The sequence below is a fragment of the Nymphalis io genome, chromosome 3, assembly GCF_905147045.1.
Source record: "Nymphalis io chromosome 3, ilAglIoxx1.1, whole genome shotgun sequence".
NCBI classification, from domain to species: domain Eukaryota; kingdom Metazoa; phylum Arthropoda; class Insecta; order Lepidoptera; family Nymphalidae; genus Nymphalis; species Nymphalis io.
Window position 1 is genome coordinate 5213717 of NC_065890.1, and position 18775 is coordinate 5232491.

Here is an 18775-nt window from a genome sequence, read left to right on the forward strand (position 1 = left end):
TGGCGCTCCTCGTTAAGACGAAAAGGGTACCGCTGGTTTTGAATGGGTATACCGATGTTCGGGGCGCACTCGGCGCTCTGGACACCGGCGAGCCCCACATAACCTCCCCCCCACTGTTCTCGTAGGGGAAACGCGTAATGCATTTTTCCAGCGATAAAATAAAATAAATAAAATAATAAAAAAAGGTATGTTGCCTTACCTCTAGCATATTATTGATAAACAAAAATTATATATGCAATAGCATTCAATTAATATTATATGTATTATTTTATATTGAAAAAATATTAGTCGTGTCTTTATTGATTTATTATTTTATATTTCAAAATACATATATTTTTAAGGTAAAAATATGATGAAGTAAAATAATCAAATGACGTTTTTGATTTCTGATCAATGACTAACGTCAATGTCAAATTAAACATCCCTTTTGACAAGATTAAAGTTCTAAAACAAACAACTAAATCAAACGTTGCATTTTTTTTTCTAATATAAAGCTTTATTGAATTACTGATTTAAAATTATCTTATGTAATGTAATTTTTTAAATTTGGAAAAATGTTTAAAAATATTCTATTGCAAGTCATTACCCATCAGAAATGTATAAGTTACACAAAAAATCCTAAAGGTTATCTTACTTATAGGATAAATAAAAGTTATTTTCATAATGGGATATGTTTGCTAAATCCTGGAAACCCTCCAAAGTCAAGTAGCCAAACTTCTCCTGCGATAGCTACTAAATTTCAAGTTATAACAGAAACAAACTCACCAGTGATAGAACATACTGCTGATGAACTTTACATAGAAGACAAATATCCTATTTTAAGTGATGAATTTGATGGAATTAATTTAGAAAGTAAGCTTTATTTTCTTAAATATACTCCCAATATACTTCCTAGTTCTGAGTAATATTAACCTAGACAATCTGTATACTTAATCATGGAGAATTCGGGCCCTAGTTGATTGTGTAGAATGAAAAACATTAATATTTCTCATAAATTCATTTTTAAGGAACTTAAAAAACGATGTATTCGATTATATATTTACGATTTATAGTGATTGTGTATGTATAGTGCAAAAATTAACAGAATTAATTTCAGGAGGAAAAAATGGTGTATATGAAATAGAAGATCTTGTAGAATTACTGCAAAGAGAGAACTCAAAGGACATTTTTGTAGCTACTGTTCCAAAAGAAATTAATTATGTAGATTATATATGTATAGTCAGTGCAAGAAGTAAAAGACATATTCTGGCATTAGCCGAGTTTGTAAGGAAGGTATACAAAAAGAAATGTCATAAAAATGACTATATACCAAAAATTGAGGGTAAAGATTCTGAAGATTGGATGGCTTTAGATTTAGGTATAAATGATATGCTTTTTAAAAACTCAATTCTAAAAAGAAAATACTTTGCTAACAGATATCTTTATAAATTATTTCTTTACTACTACTTTACTTTTACAGGTAATATAGCCTTGCATATATTCTCAGAAAAAACACGAAAGGTATATGACTTAGAAACATTGTGGTCAGTTGGGTCAGAATTTGATGAAAAGACTACTAAGAGCAATGAAGTTATTGATATGTTAGAAAACTACAGCACATATTTGAAAGATCTTAAGCCATTAGCATGAAGACAAAATAACTGATGTGTTTGTTTCTACCTACTTCTTTACCTTACCATATATTATTTGTATGTATAGTGTGTATATTAAACAATATCTCTTCTCAATTTGCTGTATATCTCCTTCAAGTGTTACCTAAAATAATATATAAACTAATGGAAATAGTTTAAATATGTAAGTAGTTAGACAAAAAAAAAATAATTAGATCATCAGGAATAAAGTTTCTATTGAAAGTCTCATATAAAATGTTTATTTTTGCTTAATTACATTAAAGATACATAAAGTATGGACTGCATAGCTTATTCACAAAATGTTAATTGTTTTAAATAGTTCAACTTAATCAATTCCTATTTATTGTATAATATAATAATTACATATATTGGTATTTTAACATTAAAACCAACATTTTCAGTTGTACAATTTAACAATGAGTGATTAATGAAATTTATTCTTATTTGATTACAAAATAATTTGGCATAATTTCATATATAACTATGTCGGACACCATAAATGCAATAATAGTTAAAAATAAATTTATTAAAAATTCTGTCGACTAAAACATTCACACCGCAGTCACAAGATTCTTATATCAGTCAATGCACTTGCACATCCTAGTAATAGTCTAAGTTAAAACTAAGCATCAAAAATTTGGAAGCATACTTATTTGATTAGTGCTTCATAATTGTAACAACTAAACATACTCAAAGCCAATACAGTATAATGAAACATAAATTATGTTAAAGAATTAAGTAGCAAATGAATGATTATGGATATAATACAAAAAATATTGGACCACATTTTGTAAGTCTTTCATTTTAAGAACTATCAGTAATATAACTCATGACTGAAAAATTACAGAATGACTAATAATATCCTATTACAATTCCCTCGCTTTTGTGCACTAATAATGTAAATTAATTTTTATATTATATGTTTACATGCAATATCCACCAACCCAAATCTCCAGGTCTTTTTGAGAAGAGAGGGGCCTTTGCCCAGTAGTCGGGCATTTGTGGGCTTGACTTTTTTACATGCTAAATACTTTTTTTATAGTAAATGTTGAAACCATAATTATACCAATGTATAATCTTTTCTAAGACTTCTCAAATATGATATTTGGCAAATAACATCACATTCCTTGAAATTAATCAATGTTTTGAAATACTGTACCAAAATTCAAACTATAGTCTTCAATCTGGTGCAGATATTCTAAATACAATGGATTCCATAGATATTAATATATCAATTGAATATGGATCCAAAGTTTTTATTGAGATAAATAATTAAGATAATATGGCCACACTACGCCTCACACCTGCACCAGAATTGACATTATCTAAACTTGACCACTTCTTGATACCATTCTTAACAAGTTCAGCTGATATTTTATCCTCCATCACTCTTGACATTGCTTCTAACTTTTGTGCTCTTTCTTTACTCAATGGCTCACTGGGGAATGCTAGGTCATTAGCTTCAGCAAGGGTACGCAAGTCAAAATAATATTTAGCATATACACTTGAGGGGACATTTATATTGAACTGTAGCATTTCTAAAAATTGTCTTTCTAATTCATTCATATCTTCCACTGTGATATCCTTCAATATTTGACAATAATCAACATTCCATACAGCTTGATCATCCCAGACCTTACTTGCAAGCAGAATCGCTCCCAAGACTATTCTTTTCCAATTTGAAGGTGCAATATCAAGCTCGGTACAAATGAGAAGTCGCTCCAAATATACTAAAGTAATTATAGCACACTCAGCTGTCAATTGAGCAGCATTAAATAATGTTCGTACAAACTTATAAATCTGCTTGTGTTCAGGATTATATTTATCATAATCTTCGCTGACACCTTCTTTGCTCAATGGATGCAATTTTTCATCAAATATATCCAATCTTCTTTCTGATGTTCTGTTCTTTATATGGTAATATATTGCCAGAGCAACACATTTTACTGTGTTTTTTAAATTTGGTTGAGATACAGTACTATCGTCTAAGTATATAGTAGAACAGGAACTGCTTTTTTTCAATTTATTTTCCGCTATTTGATGTTGACTTCGTTTTCTTGTAATACCATTCTCGATTGAGGCTTTTGATCTTTCCATGAAGATTGTGCCAGCAATCGGATCCTGAGATGGGTCTATATCTCCATCATCTGGTTCCCTTTCACTGATGTGTTGAATATTATTTGAACTTACTTCCCCTTCAGGGAGATAATCTTCAAGTTTAACTATGTCCTTTCTGATCGGCGAAGGACTTCGGTAACAGCAGCAACTATTTTGGTTACCCATTATTGAATTATTCAACGAACGTTAAAGATGATAATAATTCATTATCATTCTCCAAGTACACCTTTAAACACACATAAATAGAGTGCCGGACCGCTAGTATGACTTATTAAGCCCATAGTATCTGTAACAAAAGAATTAAATATTTTATCAAAAGGCAGTTTAAATTAATAGTTGATATTATACAATAAACAAGAAATCATCACTATACCTTGACATTATAAAATCGTATTAGTCAATTTGTTTTAAATACTTAAGAAATAAATCGGAAGAAAAATCATTTTTAACAATGACAGGTGCAGCTAGCTGATTCTATCAAGCGATAAGCGAACGTCATTTTTACATTTTTTACTAACAGATTGTTAATTTTTAATCAAAGTAGTGAAATAAATATGTAGTAATAAAATAAAATACATGTGATATTATCACGGGATAAAATTATAATGCGCTAAAATACTACAATAATTTATATTGTATAATAATTAATTGTAATCTATTTTTCAATTACTAAATATTATTATCTATTTTAATTAGGTTTTTTTTTAACATTTTCTTAAATTGTAATATTGCATTAATTTTTGGTAATCGTAACTTTGAATTAATAACACTATTCTATTTTTAATCTGTAACTCGTTTGGTTAATATTTCCAACATGTCTACCTTTTTGTGAAGTTCTGAACCTCCTTTCAATTATTAGTGAGATTTGTGTCAAAAAGAAGTTAAAGAAAATAACGATTGTTATTTGCAAATAACTATTTAATATCAAAGACTTATCTTTAAACATCTAATAGTTGTATCTCATTTAAAATAAGAAGTTTCACAACTATGCGTCGTAAAAGCGAACGCACCGCTACTAAAAAAACAAGAAGCTCTCCTGAACCTAAGGAAAAGGTTGAAAAAGTAAAGCGGACTAGAACACGTCGCAGAAAACAATCGTCATCTTCAGAAAGTGAGTCGGCTGAAGATCCTGCTCCCAAAGAGACAGTCGTGGTTAGTCAAACCGAGACCAACGTCCCGCCAAAACCTGCAAAAGAAGACAGTCCCGAAGAGTCACAAGAGCAAGTATGGCACGTTAAAGCTACTGAAAGTTCCGGGGATGTTGGTGAAATTAAAAAACTTAAAATATGTCTTGCTCGTCCGCCCTCCACACCAGAAAGGCCCGACAGATCACCTAGAAGCAGAAGGAAGCATTCACGAGCCACTAGCTCGAGTGACACTCAAAGTGTAGAAGGAGAGGATAAGAAGAAGGCAAAACATCGTTCTAAGAGATTAACTGAATCTAAAGATATGACAGACAAGAATCAAGATAGTCAAGGAGATGAGGCAGAAGTAGCGTCACAAACATCATTGACGACGGAACCTGAGTCTACTGAAGTTAGTGAAAGCACACAACAAAATAAAGCTGTAGCTGATGAGACACCAATGTCAACAACAACTGAAGAGGTTAAAGATGACAAGGTAGAATCAACGGAATCAAATGAAAGTAAAGATACTGACCAAAAGGCTCAAGAAGAGTCAAAAGATAATGAATCTAAAGATAAGCCGTCTGATGCAGATACAACAGTTGTTTCTCCAAAATCGGACGATGACAATGATAAAGACAGTAACTCCCACAAAAATGAGAGCCCAATAAGAAAAAGGAGCCTGTCAGAAGAGAAGTCAGAAATATTAGAATTACATGCAGATGAAAGTAGGATGGAATCTTCAGAGATAAGTCTAAATGAATCTCAGGGAGAAGATGCTAAAGCTACTTTAGATCAGGACAAAGATATTAGCAGTGTTGTCTCAAATGAGGTAAGTATTAATGAAAGTACAACTGAAATTTCAGGGAAAAGAGAGTCTAATGATGAGGATGTAATAAGTATTAATAAAAATGATGTTGTAGAGAGCACTAAAATTGTAGAAACAGGGAAGGCAAAAGTAGTTACCATAGAAACCAATGCTGAAGTAACTACTGAAACTACGGAAATAATACACGAAGACCAGATAAATGAGAAAGAGGATAATAACCAGTCTACTAATGACATTCCAATGGTACAAACTAGTTCAGAAGTTTCAAATAACAAAACCATTAAGGATATTCCAGAAGAAGAAACCACTAAAAATGAATCAAATGATGAAATAATTGTAGATGTTCCCAATTGTATAACTACTCAAGATGATGAAGTTCCTGATAACAAAATTATCAATGAAGATAAGAATAACCAAACTGCTCAAGATGTTCCCAATATTATAACTAATCAAGATGTCATCAATAACAAAATTTCAGATGTTTCTGAAGATTTGCCTGAGACTAAATCACAAGAAATATCCAGGAATAATTCTATTCCAAATATTTCAAATGACCAATCTATCCAAGAGGTTTCCAATGAGCAAACAACACCATTGGTAATCAATAGAAAAAGAAGATGGGGTTCACGTCCAAGTAAATTGTCCACACAAAAATCCTTAACAATTTCTACTGATATTCTGAAGGAGATAATACCTGATGTTAAGCCTGCTGAGTTTGATGAAGTTATTGAAGAAAAGAAGCATAAGCGGGTTGAGGTAGCTGCTAAAATTGAAAGACCAGTGTTACCCAAAATTATTATTGACAATACAGAAAATGTAGAAATCCACAAGGATCATAAATTAGAAGACAAGGATAAGGAGAATGTTAAAGCAAAGGATTCAAATCTCGCATCAATGAGGAAAATATCCATTGTCAGAGACAGTGATAATTTTATATCAAGACCACCAAGTCCACCAAAGCATAAACAGTCCAGCATTCTGTATATAACAAACTTAGTGAGGCCATTTACATTGCCACAGTTGAAAAATTTATTACAGAGAACTGGAAAAATTATGGAGAATGGATTTTGGATTGACAGAATAAAATCAAAGTGTTTTGTAAAATATGAAAATGAAGAGTAAGTATATTTAATCTAATTAATTTTATTGTATTATTATATGATGATATGTAAATTTGCAATTGTTATTTATATGTAATGCAAAAAATTGTCACTAAACTAGTCATTAAAATTGGTAAAAATATTGTTATAAGAAAATAATTCCTCTATACCTTTTTTCAGTCAAGCTGTTGAGACTCGTCACGCTTTACATGGAGTAACTTGGCCGGTGTCAAATCCTAAGACGTTGCATGTAGACTTTTCAACAGACGAAGACTTTGACAAAGCTAAAGCGAATGAAGACACGGATAATGCTCAAGCTTCAACAATTCCTGGTACTGTTGAAGATTGGCTACGGGAGCAAGATTTAAAGAGAGAAAAAGGAGAAATAGTACTTATAACACTTATTTTCTTATTTCCTTAATATTAACGAATATTTATGTACTTCCTAAAAATACAAATTTTTTTTACTTAAGAGTTCCAGACAAATCATTTGGAATAGATTGTTAATTTTTCAATTGTTTGAAGGAAAAACCATGGGAGAAGAAAGCATCAATGCGTGAGTGGGATTTTGGCAAGAATGAGAAGAACAAGGAAACCGGGCGACCAGACAAGATGCTACGAGATGAACGACCGCTTGAAAAAAGAAGACACCGCACTCCCGAAAGAAGTCCAGAACCAGGTGAGTTGTTTTTTAAATTGCTTGTCTGAAAGCAATGTATATGATTTGATTTTCTAATTCAAAAAGTTTCAATTCAAAGTTAAAAATAAAATATTGTATAAATAACTGCATCATAATTTTAAAGTTTATATTTAATCAAGCACAATATAATTATAAAAATTTATCCAAATGTAAAAATCATAAATTGGCCTCTAAATTTTACATTCAATGCTATGGATAGTAAATGCACATAATCGAATACATAATCTGTTTGGCAATAGAGGTTTTAAAAAACTTAGCCAATATTAAACTTATTTCTTTTCGCGAAAGACCACATGTCATGAATACTGGTATGCGGGATAAATATAAAATGTTGGTGGCTTTATGTACAGTGAAAATATGTTTTTTCTCTGCTTTCAGCAAGGAAGTTTAAGAAAAAAGAGGAGGAGGCACCAGCCAAGTTATTGGATGATTTATTTAGAAAGACAAAAACAACTCCGTGCATATATTGGCTTCCGCTTTCTGCGGAAACGGTAAGAAATGACAATATATATGTACATATTGATTTATAAATATGTAGTTAATTATTTTTTTACGCAGTATAACTTTGTTTTAGATAGCAATAAAAGAGGAGCAACGGCGCCAACATATGGCGGAGCACGAGCGGCGGCTGCAGGAGCTACGTCGAACGCACCGCAGACATTAGACAGGGTCCGTCTACCGCCCATACATTCAGCCTTACATTTACTCGTCATACATAACACATACACACAAACACTTACACACGTCATCTTATCCAGGACACACACACACTAATATATTTTACATACAAAACACAACACACACACACACACACATAAACGCACACCCACAAAAGATTCGTCATAAGTATGACAGCATTAACATATTCTCATTCTTCGTGAGCTTTACACTTACACTATTAACGCTTTGTCGCGATGTCGATATTTCTTTCCAGGTTTCGAATCACGCTGTCCATAGCAGTATAATTTTAATGTAAAAATATTGCTTAATACATTAATTTAGATGTAGGTTGAACTAGGTTTAAAGGAGATACTTTCAAGATTACGAAAACTTGTGAAGCAGTAAAGCAAATAAATTTATTTTATACGAAATGTTATAGAAAGGAACCGGAAGAAATCCTATGATTTAATTCGTCGTCGGAGTATCGCAGTCGCTTGATTGATCGAGGCAGACATTTTGGATCTCCGCAGTGGGAACGATACCTTTTGCGTTCCGCAATCGGGTGAAATGCGCTACAATTGCTGACTCATCGCATACCTTTGTGAAAGAGTCAGGACTGCATCATACGAAATTTACACGTTTGGTACTGTGATTTCACATTACAAACAACGTTGGATTCAACTTGATACTATCTCCGAAGAAATCGTGAAAGTAATAATATAATAAAGTAAATCTTTAGTGGACAAATCTTGGACGTCATCGGGGGAATCTTATCTGGACGAGTGAATTGAAATTAATACAATGAAATAAGACAGTAATTGGAGTTTCAATATTTGGATCATTCGCTGTATTTATTATATCCTCGAATATATGTATCTGGTTATATATAGTAACATTTTTGAAATTGTACGAAAATAATATCCATATTATATTATAATTCCCTTCATTTGGTGTCTAATAAACATTTCCCCATTACATGTTTATTTTATTTCAACCTTAACTGTATTCTAATGCTTTGAATATTTAAAGGTTACTTAACACGAATCTAATCATATTCGACCTAATAATATTGTATTTAGGATATGTACAATAATTATCTTTTATCACAAGATATATTTTATCTCGGATAAGAATACATTTTTGATATGTAACTGGATCATTCAGTTATGTTGGCGGACTGTAGCCGTCAACCAATGTAACTAGCGATAGTGAACTTTAATATGGTAAGAAAATAATTTGTCCAATTTATACATTATATGTTATCTAAATTAATCGATTTAAAAAAAATTGTTCTTTTTTTTGCATATTATTTTTACAAGCTTAGTATTTGATTTTGACAAAATCAAATTATCCTACAATTATTATTTTAATCGATTATATTCGCGGGAAAAGATGCAAACGTGGTTGGTGTTGGTGTCGCTGGTGTTCGCGGTCAGCGCAGAGAACCCTTTTACATTGGAAGAGTTCGTTACGGGGCAGTTTGCACAAAGGGGTTTTACTGGAACATGGATATCTGGTAATATATATAAACAAAAGCTATTATTTAACAAAAATAATATAATAATAATACATACGTAATTTAGTCTTATGTTATGATGTATAAGTATTGACTCCTTCAACAGTTGCATTAAAAATTGTGATGAATTGTCTCGGGCACATTTAATTTTATTTCTATTAAAATCTATAAGCACTGACGATAATGAGAGAATTTTTCGTGAATTTTTACTGATTACATAAAATTTGCATAGCTTTTCTCTTGTTATATAAAGGCGGCATAACTAATTTTGTATACAGCAAACTAACTTCTATGTTGCAGATACTGAGTTCACATATACGATAGCCGGTGAGCCGGGTATCTATGTATTTGATGTACCAACACTTTCTAGGAACGTGCTTGTATCTGGAGAATTAATGGTAATCAATTTCTTTAATTCATAATTAAACGAAATGCCTACTGCTTCGCAAAGGCTTCTCTTAAGTATAATTATTGGAGCATATTCCAACACGCTGCTCTAGTCCGCATTGCTGGATAATCAATTAGTCGATATTTTTGTGATGATTTATTTCACTGAGCACAAGATGAATTACAAACACAAATTAAGCACATGAATAGTGAATGAAACATTTGTTCTTTGGTTAAAATCCACGTCTTCTATCAACGGGGTCAAATCTCGATTAGTAATTGAAACAAGTTGATATTGGTGGTAGGTTAGGTAAGTGCTTAAAATATCATTTTGGTTCAATAAAAAAAAAAAAACTTAACACCATCTCTGCCCAAATATTGTTTTTACATTATAATGAGGAACTTTTTTAAGTCAGTCTCTGTATTTTCCATCAATCCGCATTGGAGCAGCGAGGTGGAATAAGCTCGAAACCATAACATAAGCTCCTGATCGCTCGATCGAATGAGACAATTAAAGCCTGTTACTTTACTTTTACTTGTTTTTAATTTAACATAGTGTATTTTGATTAGATATTTTTTTATAGTTATTTTTTTATAATCCACCCAGAGTTTCCTGAACACCACCAGGCCTATACTCTCAGAGGATAGACGATACATTTTGGCCCCAAGCGAAGTAGAATCGGTAAGTGATTTCAATTAATGCGAAAAACGATTGTAATTTTAATAATTAATCATTTTTAAATATCGACAAGTTTTGTTAAGTGAATTTTAAAAATTCAAATTACCAGCAACCATTTAATCTAACTCTTAGTATTGTTATCTATAAATACGATCTGTTATAAAATATAAATAAAGATAACGTTGGATATATTATACCTATAATCCTAACAGATACAGAATTATACAACATTTTTATCGCATATGCTTTTTACATATATTTTTTTTATAATCGTAGGTATACAGATATTCGACAACGGCTAAATTCGCTCTCTACGAAATAGCTACAGGGTAAGTTAGTAATACTATACTATGCTTTCTTATAATGTAATTCATTAGCTTTAAATAAAGAAGTGAGAAAAATGTACATCCACTCTTACTGTTGATATTATGCATGAAAAAGAAGTTTACAAAGAAATTAAAGTACCAAATTAAATAAAGCGTCTTTCTATTAACTTGGCAAGTAAAAATAGATAATAAATTTGCTTGTTACGAAGTATGTCATATATTTAATAAAGCACTTGCGTAAATCTGTCATTGCAATGGCATTTAAACAAAATATCCGATACGACTCACGCACCATCAATAAACGACAAAAGTACCAGGTAAACTCATATGAACGATGCGTGAACATATATAATACGAACAATGAACAAGCTTTATTTTTATACATGCGACTATTTTTTCTTAATCATTCTTCGTTCCTTTTGCTTGCTATTTATACATTGTATGTTATTATGACTTCATTCATGTACTTACGTACACTTACATAACAAATGTGGTGCTTATTAATGGCTTATGAAGCTTAAACTTTAATCATTTTTCTTCGGTAGCAATGTAAAAAACATCGCAAATCATCAGCGACTACAACTGTGCATATTCGGTGGCGGGCATTCCTTGGCGTATGTGTTGGACAATAACTTGTACTATTTGCCGCAAAACTCCGACCAGCCTGTGCAGATCACCAACGATGGCATCCCTGGAGTCATTTACAATGGCCATGCTGATTGGGTCTATGAAGGTATACAATAATGTAATAATAATTTTACTCGTATTTAATACCATCGTCGCATAAATTTGACATAATAGTAAAAATAAGCTTAAGCTTATTTTTACTATTATGTCAAAAATATTATATAATGTTTTATATTATATTTATGTCAAAAATATTATATTATGTTTTATACTTTTATAATAATATAATAAATATTATATTATTATTATAAAAGTATAAAACATTACCGTAAAAATAATAGACCAACGAAGGGCTATGCGTTGAGAAAGATAGATAAAGGCGTTGAAAATCATTAGTAACCTCTTGGGCATTGAAATAGGCAATTTTCGCACAGTGCCGTTATGTATTAATGTATGGTCACAAGAACTATGGTTTCAGAGGACGTCATGTATACTGGAGAAGCGACCTGGTTTTCTCCTGATGGTAATTACTTAGCTTTTGCCAGTTACGACGATACATTAGTGGAAACATACTCGTACTATTACTACGTAGATAAGAGTGATCCAGATGACTTGTATCCTGAACTCGTTCATCTCAAATACCCAAAGGTAATTCTATGGTTTTTTAAATTAATCAATTGAAATGTCATTGTTCTGATATAAATTTTGCTATTTTGCCGGTACATTTTATATTCGCAGGTTGGCCGTGTAAATCCTAAAGTAAGTCTTCGTGTAGTCGATCTTAGAACAGCAGCAACTACGCTTTCATTCATAAACCTAGAGGCCCCAAGCGCAGTCACCAATGATCACATCCTAGGAGGAGTTACTTGGCCCAGTGCAACAGAGATTGCTGCACATTGGCTGAACCGCAGACAGAATTATACTGTTCTGAGTATATGCAATGTAGTTACATTACAGTGTGAGGTAAGTTAATTCAAAGAGTATTTTTTACGTGTAATTGATGTTATTGAAATGAAAATACTCGTCTTACAAAATTGTTAATACCCCTATTTTAAAGATTTCCTAATAATGGTTGCTATAAAGTTCAGGTGTAATACAAATGTGTACATTGTGTGATAGTTATATAAGAAAATACCGGTAGTTATAAGAAAAACAGCTCGAAAATGTCCCACCGATGGGCGAAGGCCTTACCCGCTCTTAAGCTTACGTCAACATCCCGCTCTGCTCTGATGCTGGTTGGTAGACGCATGAAGGTTTCCTTACGATGTTTTACTTCACAGCTGAGCACGAGATGAATTATAAACACAAAATTTAAACGAAACTAAACTTACTTAAACAAAATGAACACTAAATGTTGCTTACCTGGATGTCTGTTTAAAATCCACTTTCTATAATAAATATTTCTTTTTCTGTTATCAAAACACTTTCTAGGAGGAACATCGTTCGCAGTCTAATGGTTGGGTACCTATAGCTTTGCCCCGCTTCAGTAGAGCTGGAGACTTCTATGTGTCCACTCGTTGGTCCTTGGAACAAGCGGATGGAAACATTTGGCAGCATTTGTATGTCAGTATAAGACTCAATGGAGATATTGTATCGAGTTCCGTCACCCCTGGAGCATTCACTGTGAATAATTTCGTTGGAATGGATGAAGATAATTTGGCTTAGTGAGTATCTTATGTATCTTAAATAACTTAATCTATACTTATCAAATCTTTTGTTTTGATTGACTATCAATGCACTATCTATCAATTCAAAACTACTGGGTCTCGACATTTGAAATATCACATATAGGTTTATTTTATATAGTTCGTTCTGTTGAGAATGGATTTTTTAACGCATTTTAACATTAAAGACAAATTGTATCCGTACGACGTCAACCAAAGCTAGTATTACGTGATTTAGTATTACTAACTTATTTTATCTGACTAGTATATTTTACATAACAGTTTTATGTCATCAAAATCAAAAGCGAATTTATAAAACTACATTTTGTCAAACCATTAAAATGTTCGTAACGAAGTATCTGCATAAAATTATGTATATTTGAATCAAATACTTTTCTGACGTGATTTGCATTATCTTAAGGCATTTGCTTTAAACAAACAATAAGACCAACTTCGAGGTCTACATAATAATTATCATAATTGTTGCCATTTCCGTGTACGTGACTATGAAAACAGTGTTTATTTAAGCTATGCTCTTAGAGGCTTGGTGTTACAAAAATATTTCCCTAATATCAATTCTATGTATCTAAAAACACTTAAAAGATTTTTTATATAAAATTATAAATCGCAAGAAGTAGCAAGAAAATTCTATTTTTTTATAATTAACATAAGGCATTGTACGTACGCGATCGTTGAAAGTTTAAAAATATACTAAGCCTCAAGATGACGTTGAATCATGCACCACCAGAAGAAATATCAATTTAAATGACTGGTAGTTTATTGATGATTGTCATGTCATTTAAATTATTGTTTTGTCATTAAATACTTCGTTTGTTTAGTAGCTAACTTATAAGGCTAGACTCCGTGGTATTGGGTTTAAGCTCCCGGAAAATAAAAAGTTATTAGGTTGTTTCTGTAGAAAATTCTTAGTAGCCCGAAGTTTGGAATTTTGAAATTTTTATAGTGTAAACTATGCAAAATTGTACAGTAAAAAAATATAAACTTCACTATATCGTGTTCAGTAAGCACAAGCCGTTTGTCGTGCGCCGAAACTTTCTCCGGTCATGGCCGCTGTGACCGAAATTGGTCAGCAGAACATCATCAGCACTAATGTCTATGTCTACGCCATGATTTGCTTGTTTTTTTTTTAATTCACATTTAAAAAAAACAGAGATTATTTTAAAACCATCTTCTATTTAATCCATACTTTAAAATGAGTTTGAAAAGTTTTATATTACACTATCAAAATTGCTTCCAAAGTATCACCTCTGGGCTGGCTGGTGAAAATTCAGTTTGAAGATTTGTATCACACATGAATTAAGTTAAATAAAATCGGTAGTTACTACACGCGGACGGTGACGGGCGCGCCGTGGCAGTCGCAGGTGCACGTGTCGGGCGCGCGCGCGGGCTGCCTCAGCTGCGAGCTGCGCCTGCCGGACGGCGGCCCGTGCGCGTGGGCCACGGCCACTGCCAGTCGCCGCGCCTCCTATCTCACCATCACCTGCCAGTCGCCCGAGGAGCCCTCCGCCACCTACATTATCGACCCATTGGTGAGTCCCTAGCGAATTCTAATACGAGCCAGCTTTAGTCACACTTTTAAGCAAAGCGCTCTTGTCCAATAGACTCGTCGAACCTTATATGTTTGGGAGGACAATCAGATCGTACGTGACCGTCTTGTTGGTAAAAGCAGACCACAGAGTATCATAACGACGGTGCCTCTTGAAAACGGCTATCCGGCACCCGTGAGGCTGTTCTTACCTCCTGGACTGAATGTTAGTGACACTACCACGAAGTACCCGGTCGTGTTCTATGTGTATTCAGGACCGAACACCAATACCGTGTATGACACTTTCACTGTTGGTAAGTAAGAGCTTACTTATAACCCCACTAGGGTTATGAGTAGGTATAGTAGAATTATAAGGAGTATATTAGATATCTTCGTAATCTGGCGTTGATGATGTTAACTTTTATAGATCTTTGTGTTTGCTCGGACTAGAAACCATAACCTTCTGTTGAGATTCCTGTTATAGCACCGAGTATTGAAATTGTATTAAAATGTATATCTATCTACGTAAAAATTTAATAGCTTATTGATTTGTACTCCCATAGTGCAGAACTTATCAACTAAATTTTTCTGGTAGTAGGAAGGGCGATATCTTTATAATTTTTTCATAAATATTAAACTAAAATATTTTAGGTTACCATTCATACCTCACCACCAGCCGTAACACAATTTACATGTTGGCGGACAGACGAGGGGCAGGACTGAATGGACAGGAAATGCTATATTCCCTCAACAATGCGCTTGGAACTGTTGAAATCTTTGATCATTTTGTTGTTTTAAGGTAATGTTGTTTTAAGATATTTTGACAGACCAATTTAAGTTATGTTCGTGTTACAGCGGTACTAGTAGTAAAGGGCCGCTTAGCGATGTTTCGTAAATTTGATTTTGATACCTTATGTTATTTGTCGTCCACACACCTTGCGTCTACCTGAAAGGGAATGTAGGAAATATTAGCAACTCTTTAGAAAAAGATTATTTAACACTTTCAGTGACAGTAAATTAGATGCAATATATAAGTAATTTCCATAACATCTATAGGCGTTCGCTATCCCAGAGTGTTAAAAATTACACGCTTATTCGGTGGCTGATTTCAGCCGTTGCCAAGCTGGCAAGGTCACTTTGTTTTACAAAATTGTATATTAATTATGCATTTTCTGTGTACTGTATTTCTGTCGTTTATTAATGACTAAATATTTTTAACAAAATATAAAAAAAAATACTTGCTCCGCGGGGTTTCGTACGGATTCACTATTACTGCTCCGTCCTCGTGCCTCGTGTGTTGTAGCGTTCTATAAAGCCTTTAAGCATCAAATAATCTATTAATTGTAATAGATTTTTAATTGCTGGGCTAAAGGCCTCCTCTCCTCTTTTTGAGGAGAAGGTTTGGAGCTTATTCCACCACGCTGTTCCAATGCGGGTTGGTAGAATACACATGTGGCAGAATTTCAGTGAAATTAGACACATGCAGGTTTCCTCACGATGTTTTCCTTCACCGTAAAGCACGAGATGAATTATAATCACAAATTAAGCACATGAAAATTCAGTGGTGCTTGCCCGGGTTTGAACCCACGATCATCGGTTAAGATTCACGCGTTCTTACCACTGGGCCATCTCGGCTTTTAATGCGAAAAGCTTATTTCAAATTGGATCTTCTGAGCTCCTGAGATTAGTGCGTCCAAAAAACTATTCTATTAATATATTATTACATCAATAAATACAGAATACCGACAAATGATCAAGTGATCCTAACATACAGTTATGTGTACTTATAAGTCTGAACCTTTTCCTTTTGTTACTTTTTTGTGTAACCTTTGAAATTTTTCATAAATATGCACATTATTCATAATTTTAGACAAGTGCTAAGTCGCTACGGGTTCATGGATCCCGACCGTGTTGCCATCTGGGGCCACAGTTACGGAGGTTACGCCACGCTTTTGACATTGGTCCACGACGACCAGAAGATGTTCCAATGTGGCGTGTCAACTGCACCCGTCACCTCTTGGCTGTATTATAGTGAGTATCAGCAGCTGCATTTAATAGCAAGCGGTAACTCTATAGATAGCACAGACAATCTACATAACAACTGACAGATTCTCTACATAACAACTGAAGTTCTTCAGAATGCTCATAGAGAGATCATAAGCAAGTTTTTGTTTTTCCTTCGAAAATCTTTTATTGTAGGATTGTTTTTTTTTTTGTTATGAAAAGAAGCAAACGGCTGGAAACTGGTAAGCTCCGCCCACATTTATTGGAACTGTAAGAAATATGAAATATATTCTTTAACCACCATCACTGCAACATCTATAGGATCTAAGAGGTTATATCCCTTGTAACCTGCACACGGGTACATAGCATTCAAATTGGAATTCATCTCTTTAAAATTATGATATTTTCCGGTGGATTAATTGATACTTATCAATGCGATATCTATCTATATTACGCAACATTACTAATTTTCAGCAATGTTATAAGATTTTGGTCATGTAAAAAGTTAATTAAAATGATTTTCGTATGTAATAATTTCAGATACAATGTACACCGAGCGATACATGGGTGTTCCCACCGCTGATGACAATTTATCTGGTTACGAAGCTGGTGATGTCACATTGCTGGCGGAGAAACTTCGAGGCAAGAAATTCTATGTCATGCACGGTAATGCGGACGACAACGTTCACTACCAGAACGCTGCCAAGCTGTTCAAGATCCTCGCGGAACTTAACATTCCATTTGACCAAATGGTGAGTGTTATTTAAGGATAAAACTAATTATGACGATGTCGAAAATTAAAAAACACGACGTCCTGCAAAAAAAGGTACTAAAAGGTAAAAATATTAGAGCTGGTGTCACTCGGTATGATTCTGACGATACATCTAAATTTGTTATAGGCATGAACCCTGAAAACACTACACCCCTTTTTTGTGCTGTCGTGTAAAAAGGAAAACATTTATACAGGTTCTCCTGAGCGATTTCTATAATAAAAAACTGTGCAGGAGATACTATAGTTTCCAATTGTGTTAGCCAATATATGTAGTTACAGTAATCCCTCATTCTCAATTTCCGAGAGAGTCCGAGGCAAAGGAATATAAACACTGCCAACTTCCAAACTCCTTGCTGAAAATAATGTGAACAATAATTTAGGACAATCAAATTATCACTGTTTTAGAGAATAAATAATAAAAATAATTGTACTAAGGTCTATCTAATTAGATAATTTGTACTCAGTCATATCCCGATGAAGCTCACAGTCTGGCTGGAGTCAACATGCACAGATACGGTACAATGAACCGTTATTGGGAAAAATGCATCGGTATCCCCGATGAAGCCGTAGCCGAAGAACGTAGTTCTAATAAACCTAGATAAAAAAAAAAATTTATGTCGTAACACCTCGTACATTACAGAGACTAGTACAAGACTAGTTTTTGTGTAAATTAATGCTCCGTATTCCAATGTCCTTCACGCACTTAATTAAAGCGCGAAATATACTTTTACTTCCACGTGTATAACGAAAAGATATGTATTCTGTAAATACAATGAAGAATATTAATAAAGTTTTATAAGGAATTGTTTTTTTTTATTATATTACCCTGGTCATTAAAAAACATTTGTAACAATGACGTCACTAAATACGTGCTTATTTATGATATAATTGTTGTGGTTACGCCGTTACAGATAACTATATTATCTACAATGACGGTTGCTTAAATTCTTTTCTGCTTAATTTCTGTTCCGCTATATTTAATACAATAATATCTACATACTAAAGAACAATAGTCCGGAATTAATACACGTAAATAATTTCGCTTGATGAATGCTATATTTATATCTGAACTTTAAGTTTTTAAGTAATAAT

General features: G+C 33.2%; 3 protein-coding genes across 3 annotated transcripts; 2 read left to right on the forward strand and 1 right to left on the reverse strand.

Annotated features, from left to right (window-relative positions):
- Window positions 1-432: 432 nt before the first annotated feature.
- On the forward strand, window positions 433-1727 carry LOC126781066 (uncharacterized). The gene is made up of 3 exons (XM_050505843.1): window positions 433-852; window positions 1097-1357; window positions 1460-1727. The coding sequence occupies exons 1-3, from the start codon at window positions 555-557 to the stop codon at window positions 1627-1629; spliced, it is 729 nt and encodes a 242-aa protein (XP_050361800.1). The 5' UTR covers window positions 433-554; the 3' UTR covers window positions 1630-1727.
- A 146-nt stretch (window positions 1728-1873) lies between these two features.
- On the reverse strand, window positions 1874-4285 carry LOC126781065 (cyclin-Y-like protein 1). Its single transcript, XM_050505842.1, has 2 exons — window positions 4123-4285; window positions 1874-4035 (listed from the first exon to the last, which is right to left on the reverse strand). Exon 2 carries the CDS (start codon window positions 3912-3914, stop codon window positions 2904-2906), a length of 1011 nt encoding a protein of 336 aa, XP_050361799.1. The 5' UTR covers window positions 3915-4035; window positions 4123-4285; the 3' UTR covers window positions 1874-2903.
- A 264-nt stretch (window positions 4286-4549) lies between these two features.
- LOC126781104 (uncharacterized) lies at window positions 4550-18427 on the forward strand. The gene is made up of 19 exons (XM_050505926.1): window positions 4550-6820; window positions 6983-7190; window positions 7328-7481; window positions 7881-7993; window positions 8077-8163; window positions 9462-9678; window positions 9979-10076; window positions 10673-10747; window positions 11021-11073; window positions 11616-11803; window positions 12176-12345; window positions 12436-12660; window positions 13129-13361; window positions 14701-14911; window positions 14984-15221; window positions 15559-15706; window positions 16778-16938; window positions 17452-17663; window positions 18148-18427. The coding sequence occupies exons 1-19, from the start codon at window positions 4737-4739 to the stop codon at window positions 18283-18285; spliced, it is 5013 nt and encodes a 1670-aa protein (XP_050361883.1). The 5' UTR covers window positions 4550-4736; the 3' UTR covers window positions 18286-18427.
- Window positions 18428-18775: the final 348 nt, after the last annotated feature.